We start from the raw sequence: 16929 nt of genomic DNA, 5'->3' as shown, positions 1-16929 counted from the left end.
TGACCTGTTCTTTCTTGCCAAATCTGAGACTTCGTGTAACGTTGAGGTCAAAATAATGATTGTTAGTGGCTGATCATTCTTTGGCGAGGGGGGGATATAGTTGTGGAGTTTGCTTTAGCCATAGGATATGGCTGCTAAATAGGTTTTTGGAAATCTCTACTAATAGTCTCCATCCCAGACTAATTATCTGATTATAATTGGATGCATAGAGTTATATAGATCCAGCAAAAATTGGGACTTAACACTTAGTGATACACGGAAGTTTATATTGTACATCGTAGTCTAGTATTCTCCTTTGGATGCCTGACTAAAGCTGAGTTAGTAGCAGAGTTTCCCTTGATACCAGTGCCAGCTAGTTCTCCCACTGTTCACTCTTTCTGCTGCAAGATCTCTTTGTACTGGTGTAACTATTATTTGTGTTGCTATTAGGGGAGCCATATCATGGAATTGACCCAAGTTTAAAATCAGCCTTTGTTTCATCTTTTTTTGGTCTGATTTATTGTGTCAATACAATTAAAATGAGCAGCCAAGGTAATAAGGAAATTGAGGCTGCTTAGGGCTGCACTGTTGCTGAAGGTAATGCTTGTGAATTTATACCTTCAGAGGTAGTGCTGACAAGAAGAATCCAGCCCTCAAAATCAAAGCTGAATTTGTTGCCTTTGAAAATTAGAAAAGAAAAAAAAAAAGTGGGGACCTGAGAAAACCACAAGCAAATTTTTCAACTGAGGATTCTTAAATTATTTCTCAGTGTAGCGCAAAGGTTAATACTGATTTGTCTGCTGTGAAGCCTATGGTAAAAGGTCTATGTTTGAACAAAAGGAACATTTTCACTTGTGAAATTCCTCATAATGAATTCCTGCAGTTAAACCTCTTTTTTCTAAAAATCGGTTCTAGAAATTTGGAATGCCAGATTTTTCACCTGTGTTTTTTCAACACTTTTTAAGTTAGTTATCAGCTCTTCTCTTAACTTATTTAATGAACCATCGGTCCTGAAGCATTTGATGTTTTTTTTCTGTAATTATTTTAGATGGAATAGAGTAGGGATGATATCCTATTCTTCCTGGTATCCTTTTGGGTAGGTAATACTATGAACTGGTTGTTCTAAACATAAGCATATCTCTATTAGTTTAATAAAGTATTGTAGCAATATAGTGTCAGAAAGGTACTTTACTGGGAAAAAAACCTCAAGCCCTTTGTTTCTGGGTTTGGTGTAACTGTCATCACAGTACTTTTCTGTAGAAAGAAAGCAGAGGCTGAAATTAGTTTCATGAGGCTGCACACCTTTCCCTGTTGATGTTAATACGTTGTAATTGAAAATATTTTAAGTCTTTAAGAATCCCATAGTTCCAAAATAGCAGCGGGTCTTTTTTGTGGATGCACTTGATTTTCAGAATTCACAACTTGCAGTGACACAAATAACATTGTGGTTTTGTTCTGTCTTTTGAAATACAACGTTCTGACTGCAGGCTGTGATTGCATCAATAAGTACTCATTAAGTTTAATGGCAGTATAAATTCCTTGAGTGACGATACCAACACGTGCAACGTGTCTAACACAGAGGAACCCGGAGTCTTTTTACATAGAGGGGTCTGCAAATGGCAGTTAGAGCAGGGTGAACTGTAAACATTATATTGGACTTCATTAGATGGAGAAATATGGTGACCATTCCAGCATGTGGGAGAACGTGTGTATTTGAGACTAACGTTTCTCTTTTCCACTGTTCTGTTTTAGTTGCTAATGCTTATGTCTTATTTTTATAGGTCTGAATCTTTGAGCATGATATTTGACATAGAAGTTAGAGCTAAACAAATGTCTGTTAGTGAAATAATTCCTGAATTGTGTTTTAATGTAATTTAATCGTGTACGGAATGAAAGAAGAGAAATACAGAACTTGTGTCTCAGGAAGTCATTTGGGGTGGGTAGAGAACCAACTAGAATAATTTCAAGACAGAAGAATAGAATTGAAATTGCAGAGGAGACAACACTTTGTGTGTGCACTCTGATTTCTTTTTCTGAACATACGTAAGGCATCCTCATGAAGTTTTAACTTGCAGCGTTATTGTATGTTCTTGTAATGAAATGGTTGTGCATGGCTTTGATGATAGATAAGTATAGTGCTAAAGGCTAAGGTCTGGGACTGCGGTAAAAACGTAGCATTTTAGTGTTTGTCTTCTGTATAAGTTACATGAAGTGTTTTTCTATTTTAACTTTCAGTCTTTCTTTTCAGCCCTTATTTTGGGGAAGAGTTTTACTTTGAGATTCCAAGAACATTCCAGTGGTTGTCCTTCTACATTTATGATAAAAGTGTTTTACAAAAAGACCTGCGTATAGGTAAGTTCTGGGATACTGACTATGTCTTCGATAACATTTGGTTATTTTCAGTATCATTAGCTGTAGTATTGAGGATACAATAATTCAAGTGATGCATTTTTCAAAACACACTGTATAGTGCACTTAAACTAAATGTTCCTTTAAAGTTTGAAAAGCAGGATTTTGTTTCCTTGCTTTATCCTATTATACTAAAATACGTTTATTTTTTAGGCTAATAGGACATTTTATAGTCTTATAAATTTATGTCTCAGTACATTTTTTTAAATTCTATTTGTTTTTTCTCCAGTTCTGTTTCATTGGAATATTTGAACTATTTATAGATACTCATATTTATATTTTCTCTGTTAGTGGAACCTTTACAAGTTGCTGCAAAATGCTTTATGTAGCTTAGGTAAAAAATTACAGGAGGTGGTTTTTTTTTGTTGTTGTTCTCCACTGCATAATGGCTCTATTGCAGCTGCTATTTGGATATAGTTGCTATAAAGCTCTAACAGTCTGCTGTGGAAGAAGGCTTCACATTACTCAAATTGAGGAAGGAAATAATTTGCACCAGGATGCCGGATAATTTGGTATAATAACAGCTTTCCAAATAGCAATCAGAAGAGTAAAAGGCATCTACCTTCAGTTTCCTATTTAAATATTCTTCAATACCGTTACTGTTCTCTCAAATCTTTATTATGTTATTTCCAGCCACAAGTATGTTCTTCATTTTACCTTATCTTGTTATTAGTGATATCCAAGATAATGCATCGTAATAACTTAATTTGGCTTTATATAAACTATTTTTCTGCCTTACTTATGCTTTGTGTTCCTTGTTTCCATAAGCTTTTCGTATAGTGTCATAAGCTCAAAAAAAAAAAAAAAAACTAAAAGAGATTTTAAACAAAAGTCAAACTTCAAATCTATTTAATTATTTGTCCTATTCAGATGAAAGTGATAATTATTCTTGTCTCTCCCTGTCCCCCTCCCCCAGGGAAGGTGTCAATCAAAAAAGATGATTTATGCAACTACACAGGAAAAGAGAACTGGTTTATGCTTCAACCTGTTGATTCTAATTCAGAGGTTCAGGTAACTATTAAATTGCACTTCTACGTTTTTTAAATTAAATATAGATAAATGCATGTAATGGTAGAAGTTTTTATTGACCTGTAACAGATGGAGGTTAGCATCTGTCTAATTCTTGTGAGACAGTTGTGTCTTGCAGCTTGATTAGAGAATAATGCATATTCTACATTTCTGAATTGTCTGTGGTGTTTCTCATGATACTTAAAACTGGCAGAAGACTTGAAGCAACTGTTTGGGAAATGTCTTAACAGTATTTTGATGTCTAAAATCTTTGCAAGTGGAGCTATGTACCTGAGACAGGTGAATGGTTTAGGAAACTACTGAATCATTTTTTTTTGTCAGTTTTGGTGTTATCTGAAATGATGACTGTTTATGTGACATGAAATAGTCGAAGTCTCCAAAACTGGAGGTACTTGTGCTGTGCTTATGTATCTTATTTTGAAATACTTTCTGCATTCAGTATCAAGTAAATTGTATTTCAGAGTAGTATTTTAGTCTGTGGTTCAAGTTCTTCTGACAGGATTGTTATAGTAATACGTAAAAATGAGTTGGCTCTAGAAGTTGTAGCAGTTCTGTTTGTGGTTTGAGGAAGAAAACAGAACAGTATTCTTGAGAATCTCTTAGCCTTGTTGCTGTGTAAGCAATTTATTAGATTTTAATAGTATTTTCAGATTTGCCTTAGGGCAAAAGTCTTGAACTTGGCAGTGTTTGTATTTTTCTAGTAACTTGGAAGTCTCTCTGGGTAGGGTGGATCCTGTCCATTTTTACAAGAGGTGAATGTGCACAGAATTCTCAAAAAAAAACCCAAACCCCACATTATTTTCCAGGATTAATAATCTATGAGCTGTAAGTTTAGCATGCAGCTGTTGGGTATATAGGAGGGCATGTGATTGCATTTCATGAAGACAGATTTTCAAAACATCTGAATACCACTTCCTCTTATCTGTTGACAATTGGTACTTGTTTAGTTAGGATAGAATATAATAGAATAATTCTGTCGGAAGGGACCTACAGATCGTCTAGTCCAACTGCAGGTTGTCTCATTCTTCTTACAATTCTTCCATCTAATCACTCTGAATATTCTAGAAAGTCCTTTCCAGATATAAACTGAAATGCAATTTCTGCTTTGATTTAAATATTGTCATGTTTGCTGTGTTTTTCTCAGTCATAAAAAATGTATTGAATGAAAGATTACTTTGTCATAATACTACGCAAGTGTGAAAATTTAATGAAAATGTTCCACTAATAGAATTTAGCAATTTCATACATATTGGAAATAAAAAGGTTTTAATTTTCATGGCTTTGTAGCTCACAGTGGAATGTAAGCTCTTATTGATACTTTTCTATGGCTGGGACAAGTGTAAAGCACTCTCCTGCATGACGCTTCCATTAAAGGATAACCTTTTCTGCGGAGGTGTGTGCTCCTCATGTTAATCTTCCCTTGAGTTAGAGCATTTGGGTAGGTTTCTCCTCTGTCCTGCTGCTTTTTCCACGAAATTTGTAAGAGCAGAGCTGAGACCAGTTCCTATCTGCCAGATTTGGCTGAAATGTTGTTGGTTTGGCTGTGCGATGCTGTACTGAAATGTATTCCTAGGAGATTGCCAAGATTCTTGGTGGGACATGACTGAAAATAGCAGGCTTTTACATAGTATGTGTGCCGAAAAAGTGTGTGAATGTTTATAAAGCTAGATAAGTTTGGGGAACAAAAAATTGTTTTCAGTTGTGCTCTTCTCCTTATGGCACCATACCTGTGGTTGACATTTTTTCCCTCTAGTTCCATCTATGAGCATTTTCCAAAATTTATGATGGGTGCAGAGCAATAGGATGGCTTAGAAACATTTTGTTTTCCTTGGCTATATACACATGTTGCAGTTTGCTTTGTTGGGTTTTTGTTTGTTTGGTTTTTTTTCCCTTAATTTGTCATTTGTTTCAAGAAAACTATACTTACTGTGTACCAGTGATGTATTTTTCATAGGGGCTAACTTTGGTATAATGAGCAGCCTTAGTGGTCAAGGTGCATATTGAATATTGTGATAGGAATTTTGTACATCTACAAGCCATATACCAAGTCATAAGTGCTTTGGCACTAGCTGTCGTCTTCTTTACTAATCAGCATACCTTGGATTTTTTTTTTCTTTACAGTTTATTGATTTTTATGGTCTGTATGGGGAATTGTCAGCTCTACCGTGGTAGGACAAATGAAAGTATCACTGGAAGACGTTGGAGTTCGTTAATAACTTTGACAGTTTCTAGAAAGGCTTAAAAGTCTATTAAATGCAACATTTTGTCTTTTGTGGAATTACCAAGAATTAAACTTGCCAATTCCTACAAAATGAAACTGAATTGGCGAGGTGGGGAAATAAACAGACCAGTCATTTTCTAAAACCACCTTAGTTGTAATAAATTCAGGACGTCTCTAGGGTCACAGTCCACTCCTAATGCAGAAGCTGTAGACCAGTCACTTTCTATTCTGGTTCCACAGCTTTGTATGTACAGGTAATCTGAAGTGGAGGTGATTAAAAGTTCAGCAGAGTAAAAGCACTATGTGCTTGAGTTAATACAAGTTTTTGGTGGAAGAAGGGTGATAGGTATTTCTTTTCAAGTGTGTATGGGAGGAGAGTGGCCTCTCCCCAGCCATTGAAAGTGTGTAAAAATTACTTTTGATTTTTAGAAAGCATCTACTCTATGTTTTGGTCTTAGCTGTTTGGGTTTTTTTGCTACTGGTTACAATATTATGAATGGATATTCATCTTGTTTTCTTAAAACTTTTTCCTTTGTCCACTAGTTCTTGAAAAGTAAACATGAATGTGGGAATACTAAGCAAATAAACTAGCATTTGAAAAGTTGAGTGGAACAGACCATATTTAACTGGTGCAAACTTGTTTTTATATATTTATATATATGTGTGTGTATATATATAAAAATCTTGATGTTTTCTAAAATGCAGATCGCCTCAGCATGCAATAGAATTCTTAGGATTTCTTGCCTCCCCCCCCTTTTTTTTTTTCTTAAATCTTCATTTAGCTGATTTGAAATGAGGTCTTACTGTTAAACATGTCATCGATCTTTGTTATTCATAGCAAGAAACATTTTGCAGAGATTTGATCTATACTTGCAAAATACATTGATAAGGTCAGAATCTTTCACGCGCTTCTAAGGTTTTGAAGGTAACTTTAACATTCAGTGTTCTCTTTCTTAAAATTGATAGGATTTATAATTATTGAAGTAAAGTACTCCTAATAGATTCCCCTGGTGTTCATGTAGAATGTGTAAATTTGGAAAAAATCGAGATGAAGCCTCAAGCCAGCTTGTAGATTCCTAGTGGCTCAGGTATCCGGGTGAAGTAAACCTTGCGGAGTTATCTGAGTTGAACCGATATTCCTAATACCATGGAACTGTCGGCCATTACATAGTGCAAGGAGCTCAGTGTGGTAGACAGTAAGATGTAGTACATTTCAGAAACGTGGTATATGTTTGCTCTAATTTAGAATGGGAAAGCTAGAAAAAAGCTGATGGAAGCTGATAGAACCTGTATCTACTATGTAGAGACACTTTTGCAGCAAGCACACAGAATTAACAATTCAGGCGCTACTAAATGTGGCAATATTATGTAATTTGTTGAGTATTCTAGATCCCCAGTTTCACCTTCCATATGCCACAAGGACTTTAATTTACCAAAGGTGCTTCCCAGTGGATAACCTGGCTTATTTTAGTGGTTTGGGTTGGTTTGTTTGTTTGTTTTTAATTCCAGTTGTCTAACTTTTGGCTTAGAATTTTTTTGCTTCTACTTAGATGTTGACATAGTGTGTATGGTATAAAGATGATCTTTCTTATTCTTACAAATTCAGTAGTTCAGTTGTGATATTTGTTCCATTGAGTTGGAGGAAGTGGAAGGAAGAGGACGGAGAATTTAAGAGAAACATTGTAATCTAGAGTTTCTGATGTTGAGGGAGGAACTGGAAAATAACTGTTTGCATTTCTAACTCTGTTTAAACCCTCCCCACTACCCTCAATAACTTTCCCAAGCGTAGACTACCTTTCAGATGAAAGGGTATGCATCTCTTCCTCTTGAATTTAAAGGAGAGAAGGTTTTAATGAAGGAAACTAATACTGTCGAAAGTTACTTTGTGGTACACTTGGAGCAGTAGTGTGATTCTGTATACAGAATGTGGGCACAGTATATGAGCGCCTATTGGCATAAGTATTTAAAATACAGTATTAGCCCAGTGTCTACTTAAGAGCTTTAGAAAACTAGAAAACTTGTATTTATTATAGATAGTTCTAGTATTTAATAATGTGGAAATGATCAAAATATCAAAACTGGGGGGAGAAAAAAAAAATCTTAAAATACAGTGTTAAAATGCAGTAGCAACTCTAAAAACAAAACTGTGCAACTAAATTGTCTTTTGTAGTTCTGAAGTTTAGGTTGATGATTTGGATGCTCTGGTTTTGGCTTCTTTGTTACTATGTGAATCTCAGCCACCTGATCAACAGCTCCATCTTCTTCTAGTCAATATCTGAAAATTGATTGTTAATCCATTCGTAAAGTTAAAATGGTACCTACCTGCCTTTGAACAACCCTGAAATCTACAGATGAAAAGTGTGTTCACATAAAGTGTGCTGCTTATTTATTGTATAAGAATGGCTGCTTTCTCTATATGTTTTGAACTAAAACCAATATGTACAACCACATTTAAAACCCAGTTGCATATTATGTCAAAAGTTCTGATATAGATCTGCAGATCAGCCACTTTAGGAAACCATTGTGCTGCACTCAACAAAAAAACCCAACAAAAATGTACCCAAAACTCTCCATACATGTCAGGCAAATATTTACTTAGAGCCATGTTACTGTAGTCATTATGGTGCTGAGTTTTGAACAAACTACATCTACAGATAGTTCTCAGGAGCAGTAAACTTGCTATTTTACTCTGATGGATGAGTGTAGAACACAGGATTTGTGTGGTTTTTTTTTTAAAAAAGCAAAAGGAATATGTTTAGGCCATTCACAAGGTCTGCCTACTAAAACTGGTTAAGTCAGCTATTACAGTAAATACTACTAATGTTGTCTTTTCATTTGTCATTCAAAAACTTTGCCTTGTAAGGCTGTTGGCATGCTTCTCAGTATCCTGTTTTTATCCTGTAAATCTATTTTTGTAATTGAGTTTCTCTGCTTGACAAATATTTTCTTAATGTACCTGTGTTCCAATCCATGCAGTAACAGTTTGCAAAACACTTGGCAGGCATCCCAAAATAGTTATGTTTAAAACTTCCTTATAAAAGAAACTTCACTTCTCCTCCCATGTGACGTACAGAGAGAGAAACACAGGCCTTGCCCCAGGGGATTTACAATAAAAACATACCAGTTTTATGTCAAAACATAAGTGCTATAGAAATGTGTGCAAGGTCAGCTAAAGGTTTTACTTCCATTTTAGTGTTGTACAGCAAAACTGTAGTTCAAATTATAGCTTGCTTCCTTTGCCACACATTACAATTACCTTCCAGGTCCCTTCCCTAAAAATCATAATCGTGGACAGACCAGTGTCACCTGATGTTCCATTTAGTAAATAGACAAATTCCAAGAATACTAAGGAGAACGTGGTTTAGAGAACCAGACACTGACAGAGTCTTTCATCTTAGATGTGAAAGCGAGCACAAATAGTCAGGCACAGGAAAGAGTAGCAGTATTGTTCAGGCAGTAGATATTTGCAGCAAGGTTATAGTACCAAATTTTGGTCATCCCAAGAAAGTTGCATATCATGGTTTGGAGTTTTTGGAGCCTGTTATTGAGAGGGTAGAGTAGGCTGGCCCTTGCTGAGTTCTGAAGTTAATCCGTGCTGTGCCATCAGTTACGGATTCTTTTTCTTGGTACATCCTACTGTATCAGAAAAAGAAAAGGAGGAAGCCAGGTCAGCAATTACTGTCACCTTTTCCTCTCCTTTGGTTGTGTTTACTGTTCCATGAGTACATCAGCAGACTTCATGAGATAGTTGAAAGCTGCACTGGGATGGACAATAAATTTCTAAATGATCTTCAGTCTGGTATGATGGACAGGATTTCACAGCTGGTTATTAAATGTTGCTGGTTATGGCTACTGCATACTATTCTACTTTTCTAAACGTACCTAACTGCCTTCAGAGTCCAAGGTAATTTTAGAACTTTCTCCTGAAATGCTCATAAATTCACTGTCTGTGAAAGCCGAGAGGGACTTCTGCTCTTTGTAACTCCTCATGCTGGAAGAAATACTTTTTTTCGTGTGTTAAATCTGTGGAGGCTAGACCAATTCATGTGCTGTCTGCAGTTGAGGATAATGCTTTGCTTTATCTTTGTCTCTCAAAATTTAAATGCATTCCTCATGCTCTAATTGCAGGATACATGCGTTAGAATAGATATTTGCTTGAAGTGGATATATTGGAATTACCTTAAATAGCTTCTAACTGTAAACTATATTATTCTTCTAATTACTACTTTTAAAAGAAAGGCTTTTAAAACTATTTGTGTTTCTCTCGTTTTTTTCAGGGAAAAGTTCACCTCGAATTAAAACTGAATGAACTGATAACAGATAATGGATCTGTGTGCCAGCAGCTAGTAGTACAGTAAGAAAATACATTAATCCTTGAATATTTAGTTGTTTGATAGAACATTACGTGATTTGTCTCTCTTAATACTAAATGTCTGCACATCCTGGTACCAATAACATTTTTCTTTTTATATGACTTTCCTTGGAGCCTACCTTGCTGAGGGAGTGGGTACATGCTTAGGGAACTCCTGCAGAAGATTTGCACAACTGCTCATCTCTGTTGCTCCCAAGGCACTCACTTTTATTAGGACTCAGCATGACTGTCTGGTATCATTAGTTCAGTGTCTTGTAATTCCAGTTGAATTGGGTCTGGTGAGAAATCTAGGAATGCACACTGCAGCTGACAGCCAGAACTTGCCGTACTGCTATTACTGACAGAATTGAGCTGGTGGTGGTGGGAACAGTGTGACACTTTTTCAGTAGTAATGTTTTGGTTTGCTAGGTGATAATCCACTTTTAGTTTTGCTTCAGAATTACTTTCTCATGGTTAACCATGGAAGAAATGTTCATAGAAAAACAAAGTACAAGAGTTGTCATTCTGGAGCAGCATAATGTTGCCACATTTCAGTAAAATTTCTTAGCAACAACTTAAGGAGTTTTCACTACCAAACTCAATTTTGACTCCAAAGTGTGAAGACATTACAGCATGTTAAAGAGCCTCATAGAAACAGTAAATTTTTGGTATATGTTATTTTAAAAAAGACAAATTTCACCAATATTAAAGAAAAAGCACAGAATGAGACGTATTGGAAGATGCTAACCAGTCTGTAGTCTTGTATTGTTACTCGTAGAGCTGTGTTTGATAAGGATCCTATGTGATGGCTTTGGGAGTCTGAATACACAGATACCAAAATTCCACATGTACTGGTCATTCTGTTTCTTTTTATTCATTATTAAGCAATACATTTAAGGCCAGAAATTGATAAGAAGCTAATGCAAATACAACTGTAAAAAAATGTTTTGACACTCTCATAAAAAGTTTGTCTGATAAGGGCATACTAGAAGTTACCGGTCTCTCTAGAAACTAATCCTATCCTTTATTTTGGAAGGAACAGCCTTCTAGGTTACTTGCGGCTGGGAGACTGTTTGCTTTCATTGAAGAGACAAGTGGAAACCAGTGACTTGCAGAGACACTCAGTGAGATTGACAGCGTTCTCTTGTGACTCTTCTTTACGTTCTCAGCATGAGTAAGGTTCAAGAGAACAAGCCAGTCTTACTGCGTTTTTTTTTATTTTTTGTGCTTCAGAAAGAAAGGCTTTTCCACAACTTGTGAGAAGACAAGTGCAGGATATAGACCATGTGAACAAAAGGGTACAGACAAGGGGCTTATAAAGACTAAGGGAAAATTGAGATTAAAAACTCAAAAGTTAGTAAGATTCTTTAATTTTGCTTTCCAACATTGTTCATTAACTTATAGTTATTCAGAGAGTGAGGTTTTTTGTTTGCTTGTTTTTTTAAAATCTTCTCTCAGAATTTAGTATGAAAGAATGGGTTGTATTGTGAAACTGTGAAGGGAGGAAATGGTGTGTGGTCTTCCGTTTGTCTCAGTGACTTCATGTTTAGATCGGCTCCAGGGAGCAGGGGGAGACCATTACACTGTCAATTTTGCTAATGTGATTTTCATTATGAAGTTTAAATTACATTCTTCCTGTCTTAGTCAACTATCTAAACCAAGATGAGTAGTTTAGTTGGAGCAAGACGTAGCAAAATAACCTCTTTGCTTTTCTGTTACTTAGTTGGTATGAAAAGGGAAGCTAGTTCTGTGATAGAACTAAGCTATTGTAGGCTTATAATTCAGGTAAGATATGGAAACTTGCTGTACATCAATGTGTATTTATAACTTTAAAGATAATTCTGAATGTGTTTATACTTGTATAGTGGGTGGCAGCTTGGTTCATAGGGAGTCCTCCTGCTCTTATTTTTGTATCTCACTTGCAGCACAAGGCAGAATTAGAACAGCTTTTCCCTCATGTGCTATTCACCAAAAGCTGGCTGGAGCTTTATGACTTCATGTTTTATTCCCAGCTTAACTTTCTGATAGCTGTCATTTTTTTTAAATTTAATTTTTTATGTATCCATGCACTTTAGTCTAAGTTAATTTTTTTTTTTAAAACATGTTTGGATTTTTCATACAATGAAGAAAAGGTGCTTTAGAAAGATACTGTTGCAGATTGCAGTTTTAAGTAGGAAGTGGGTTACTCACTGTGCCCTCTCTTAGGATCTCTTTATGACGGAGATAAATGATCAAAAGGAAGCCAGGGTTCTCTCGTGGTTGCTGTAGTCACCCGCTCACTGACATGTGGGAGAGGATTGTGCGTTAAACACTGCAGTGTTACATCAGTACTTTTGTCTTCATCTGAGATTATGAAATGCACTAGAGTTCCTTAAACTAAAAATGTTTAGTAGTATTTTATCACACATGCTGATAGCCTTGAAATAATTGGCTGTATAAGTAATATATTGTACATAAATACTTTTTTGGATGTACATGTGAGAGTATGAGAAATAAGAAATCTCTCACTGCATATAGTATTATAGAAATGGATGTGAGGGTATTTTTGAGACCCTTTTGATCTTAAAGCGTGAGGAACTTACAGAAAATACAGTGAGATTCTCTAATAGAAAATTTAAACTCTATGAAAGTCTGCTTATTTCTGAGGATAGTTAGTAAGTGATGCACTTATTACTATGTTTTGGTAGTCACCAGGCCCTGAGAAGTCATTGTATTAGTAATTCCTTTAACAAAGCTGAAAGATAGGAAGTAGCAGAGCTGTGACTGAGTAAAAAAAAAAAATCAAAGAGGGGGCATATATGTATATTTTCCTCCCTGCCTTTTCTCGATCTGTCCAAAACTGAAAGTATTGGCCAAAGAAAAAAAGTAATGGAAAAATAATTCTTAAAATACAGGCTATAATACTTGTCTTTCAGAGCCATGTTTTACTTCATGTCCAGATCAATGGTGTCTCAATGTAATGAGACAGGGAAACTTTTAAATCTTCACCAGTTAAATTTTTTGTAGGATAAGAGAATTCTAGATACTTGTGCTGGCTTCTGTGCATAGGTAAGTTTCTAACGGATTTTCACTACGTATTCCTGAGAGTCCAGAAGTTCTAGAGTTGAAAAATAGTAGCCATAACATGCACAACAGAAGATTAAAGGTTGTGTTAAGCACACAGACAATAGCAAGTAATTCAAGGGCTGTGATTCTGAGCATTATCTCGAGTCCCCCATCACCTTTTTGTTTATGGCTGAACCAAAGCGATAGGATTAGACCTGACTAGGGGATGGATTAATTTTATTTTGGTTCTGTAGACATGGTTGTAGAGCCTTTTTTTGCTGGTCTTCTAGATGGGTTTTATGATGAGGATTGATTTAAGAACTGAAGATAATTCCAGTAGGAAGCAATTTGTAAAAGTTAAGGATTTGGACAACAGAGAGCTGATGATGATGTTAGCCTCTTACAGCTAATGTGGGAGGGAGGAAAGTTTCATTTCTTGTGCTAGTATGTATAGTAAAAACAACTTTTCCAAACAAGAAGTTTGGAAAAGAACATGTGTTTTTAGAAAGAGAAATGTTGCTGCATATGACAAAGGGATGGTCAGTTGTCATACAAAGAAACCAGGAATACGATTCCTCATGTTTCTTTTTGTCCTCTGTCCCCTCACATGCCCCCTTCTGGTTTTGTTTTTAATTTAGATCCTTATTGGGGCTCTATTCCCCAACATTCTGTAAGGGAAGTAAGCTTGGGGAAGGATAAATATTAAATATATTGCAAACTATGTTTGTATCAGTGAGGCTGTGGGTAACACTCAAAAAAACCCCTCACTTCTGAAAAACTGGAAGTTTCCTTCTTCTGCTCAAGTTGAGCCAGCAATGTGGCCAAGGCGGCCAACGGCATCCTGGCCTGTATCAGAACTAGTGTGGCCAGCAGGAGCAGGGAAGTGATCGTCCCCCTGTACTCGGCCCTGGTGAGGCCGCACCTCGAGTGCTGTGTTCAGTTTTGGGCCCCTCGCTACAGGAAAGACGTTGTGTTGCTGGAGCGTGTCCAGAGAAGGACAACCAAGTTGGTGAGGGGCCTGGAGCACAAGTCTTATGAGGAGCGGCTGAGGGAGCTGGGGCTGTTCAGTCTGGAGAAGAGGAGGCTGAGGGGAGACCTTATCGCTCTCTACAACTACCTGAAGGGGGGTTGTAGTGAGGTGGGTGCTGGTCTCTTCTGTCAGGTGGCTGGAGATGGGACAAGAGGAAATGGCCTCGAGTTGCACCAGGGGAGGTTTAGATTGGATATTAGGAAAAATTTCTTTACTGAAGGGGTTGTCAGGCATTGGAATGGGCTGCCCAGGGAAGTGGTTGAGTCACCATCCGTGGAGGTATTCAAAAAGTGCATAGACAAGGCACTTCAGGGCATGGATAATGGTTGGACTCGATGATCTTAAAGGTCTTTTCCAACCTAAATGATTCTATGACAAAAAGTGGTCATGTACAAGATATACCACAACTGACTGATCTGGTCTTACTTGATGCTGGGGCGGGGGGGGGGGGGGGGGGAACGGTGGCCAACTTTAAGGTGGGACTTTCTGAAGCCAGCTAGGGCTTTCAGGTTGTATAAACATTCTGAAAACATTATCTTGAAATACATTTTTCCCTGGAGGAAGTCAAATTAAGGCTTGTAATTGCTTATCTTATATCAGTGAAGTCCTTACACATTTTTTAAAATACAAGCATAAAGTTAATCTTCCTTTGGTGAAGGGCTATCTTAGAGACTTACAGTGGGCTAAGCCCTGATTTTACACATAATGTTTGTATTAATTGGAAACTTGCTGTTAAATTTCATGCCGGTAAACCCACAGACCATTTCTGAATTAAAATTTTGTTTTGTCTCCGATACTAGGTGTTTCCTTTTCTAATGTGTGAATGAGGAGGGGAAAAAGATAATGCAATAGATATAGATGCTGACTCAGTGTGGGCTCTTTTTTCAAAACCACAATGGCATGTAAAGTAGCACATTTCAAAAATACATGCTTGCAGCTCTCCTTTCTGGGAGTCTGTAAAAACAAGTTTGCGTGACCATTGTTTGCATATTTGCTGCTGCTGATACAGATGATACTTGAATGATTTCTTGCCAAATTAGGCTATTGGATAGTAGTACTTGCCTTCTCTGTGTTTAGTATGACTTCAACTCTGAAAGAAACAGTTTTATGTATTTACAATCCAAATACTTGAAAGCCCAGGAATGGCTTGTTACAGCTAATTTTGTCTTTTTTTTTTTTTCACTTTTCTAAATAAATTACACACTATACTATCTTAAATTGACTTGTCAGTTTGTTACAGTCCTGTTTATCTGCTTGCATAAAGTTGTTCTAGGGAACGTAACAATTTTAATGAAGTGTACAAATCCTAATGGCTGCAGTTACTTAGTTCCTGCACTTGGAGGACTTCAGTTGATTTGAATGGTGGAAATAAAGTCCCTCAGTCATTTAGGGGGTTTATTGTGGGCTGTGTCTTTTTAAGGACTTATTTTCATCTTGGGAGCTGAACATAAGCCAGTTGTATCTGAAAGGCTCATACTTCCTGTATGAAACTCCTCTTGCAGAACAAACTACTGAGATGTGAAGCAAGAATTAATGTAAACTGAAAGATCTCTTGCACTGTACCGTAACTGATCAGTAGTTTGAGAAAAGAACAAAAGGCCTTCTGTTAGCTATTGCTTAGACTTTACTTAAAGGTATAGTAGTTTAAAACATAAAATCAAAGGCTTTCAAGTTCCTGTATACTTCTTCAAACTATGCATTTATGCCTTTTGAATGAAAATAGCTTGTGCCAGCCTAGACAGATGAAACCATTTGTCAAAGCTGAAGTGTTTACCATATAATGGAAATACATTTATTATAGTTGCCAGAATAGGAATGTATATTTAGTGTTATTTTCTTTTTTGATTGGTCAAAGTGTTTGGGTGGGGTTTTTTTGTTGGTTTTTGTGGGGGGTTTTGTTTGGTTTTTTTCTGGTTGTAGAAGATTGCAGTTCTAGCACTTACTTGCCTGATTCTTTGGGGAGAGGCACTATTCCTCTGAGATTTGCTAGCTGATAAACTTGTTGAGATTGCACTTTTCCATTTATGTTAAGTTTACTCTAACTGAGCCACTTCAAACATCTTCAAAAATTTTTAAACTTGTTTACTGGAGGCTGGTTTTTTTGGTTTTAGTAGCTTAAAACTATCTGCAATAATTCAGCCTTGTGTATTCAGCCTCTAGGGAGTAACAATCCAGTTTGATAGTGCTGAGCTGATTTTATGGCTTCCTACCCTTAATGGCTACTGGCCTTGCACTGCTTTTGGAGCTTGTGAGATCTTCTGTGTGGCAAGGTTAATTCAGGTTGCCAAACTGACTGTAAACTGGCTTGAAACCTAAATAGCTTTCTGTAAGGTTAGCATACAGAATCACCATAGGTGATAGATGGAAGGCAGGAGCGTAAGAGGAGGAGGAGGATCCACCGTTTCGGTGCAGTTCAGTTGACTTAGCTGTTCTGTCAAATAACGTGTCTAAAGCAGACTCCAGGCAGTAACTGGAGAGTTAAGGGATGGTTTTGACTGGCTAGCTTAGAGTGGGAGGTGGAAGGGGAGGAGGTGAGATAAATTTGGAACAAATTCTTGAGCCTGATGGGTCTGAAAAGGAAAGATTTGGGAATATTAGGAGTTTGATGGTCAGGGCGACTGGAGTATTGTTTGGTTTTTGAGATGTTGGAACAGGGTAGGCTGTCTAAGCTAGGTAGACCTTACTTGCTGGCCACAGAACTGGGACTTGGGCAGGAGATGAGAAGGGGATGGTAGAGCTGCCTACGCAGGGAGACGTGACTGGAGCATGAAATCAGCTTGAAGTGACAGATCTGTATGATGAATCCGGAGATTCTAGTTCTGCTGCAAGGCTGTGTAGTTGTCAGTAAAATGTTTTTCAACTTGC

General features: G+C 36.9%; 1 protein-coding gene across 1 annotated transcript in view; it reads left to right on the top strand.

Annotated features, from left to right (window-relative positions):
• RASA2 (RAS p21 protein activator 2) overlaps positions 1 to 16929 on the top strand; it is a 53191-nt gene that overhangs the window by 10296 nt on the left and 25966 nt on the right. The window contains exons 3-5 of the mRNA XM_030027732.2: positions 2228 to 2331; positions 3305 to 3399; positions 9916 to 9992. Of these exons, the coding sequence (XP_029883592.1) occupies positions 2228 to 2331; positions 3305 to 3399; positions 9916 to 9992 (276 nt within the window). The remainder of the gene's footprint in view (positions 1 to 2227; positions 2332 to 3304; positions 3400 to 9915; positions 9993 to 16929) is intronic.

Source organism: Aquila chrysaetos, chromosome 10 (genome assembly GCF_900496995.4).
Source record: "Aquila chrysaetos chrysaetos chromosome 10, bAquChr1.4, whole genome shotgun sequence".
Classification (NCBI taxonomy): Eukaryota; Metazoa; Chordata; class Aves; order Accipitriformes; family Accipitridae; genus Aquila; species Aquila chrysaetos.
Note: the sequence above shows the minus strand (reverse complement) of the source record. Positions and strands in the feature narration are given on the sequence as shown.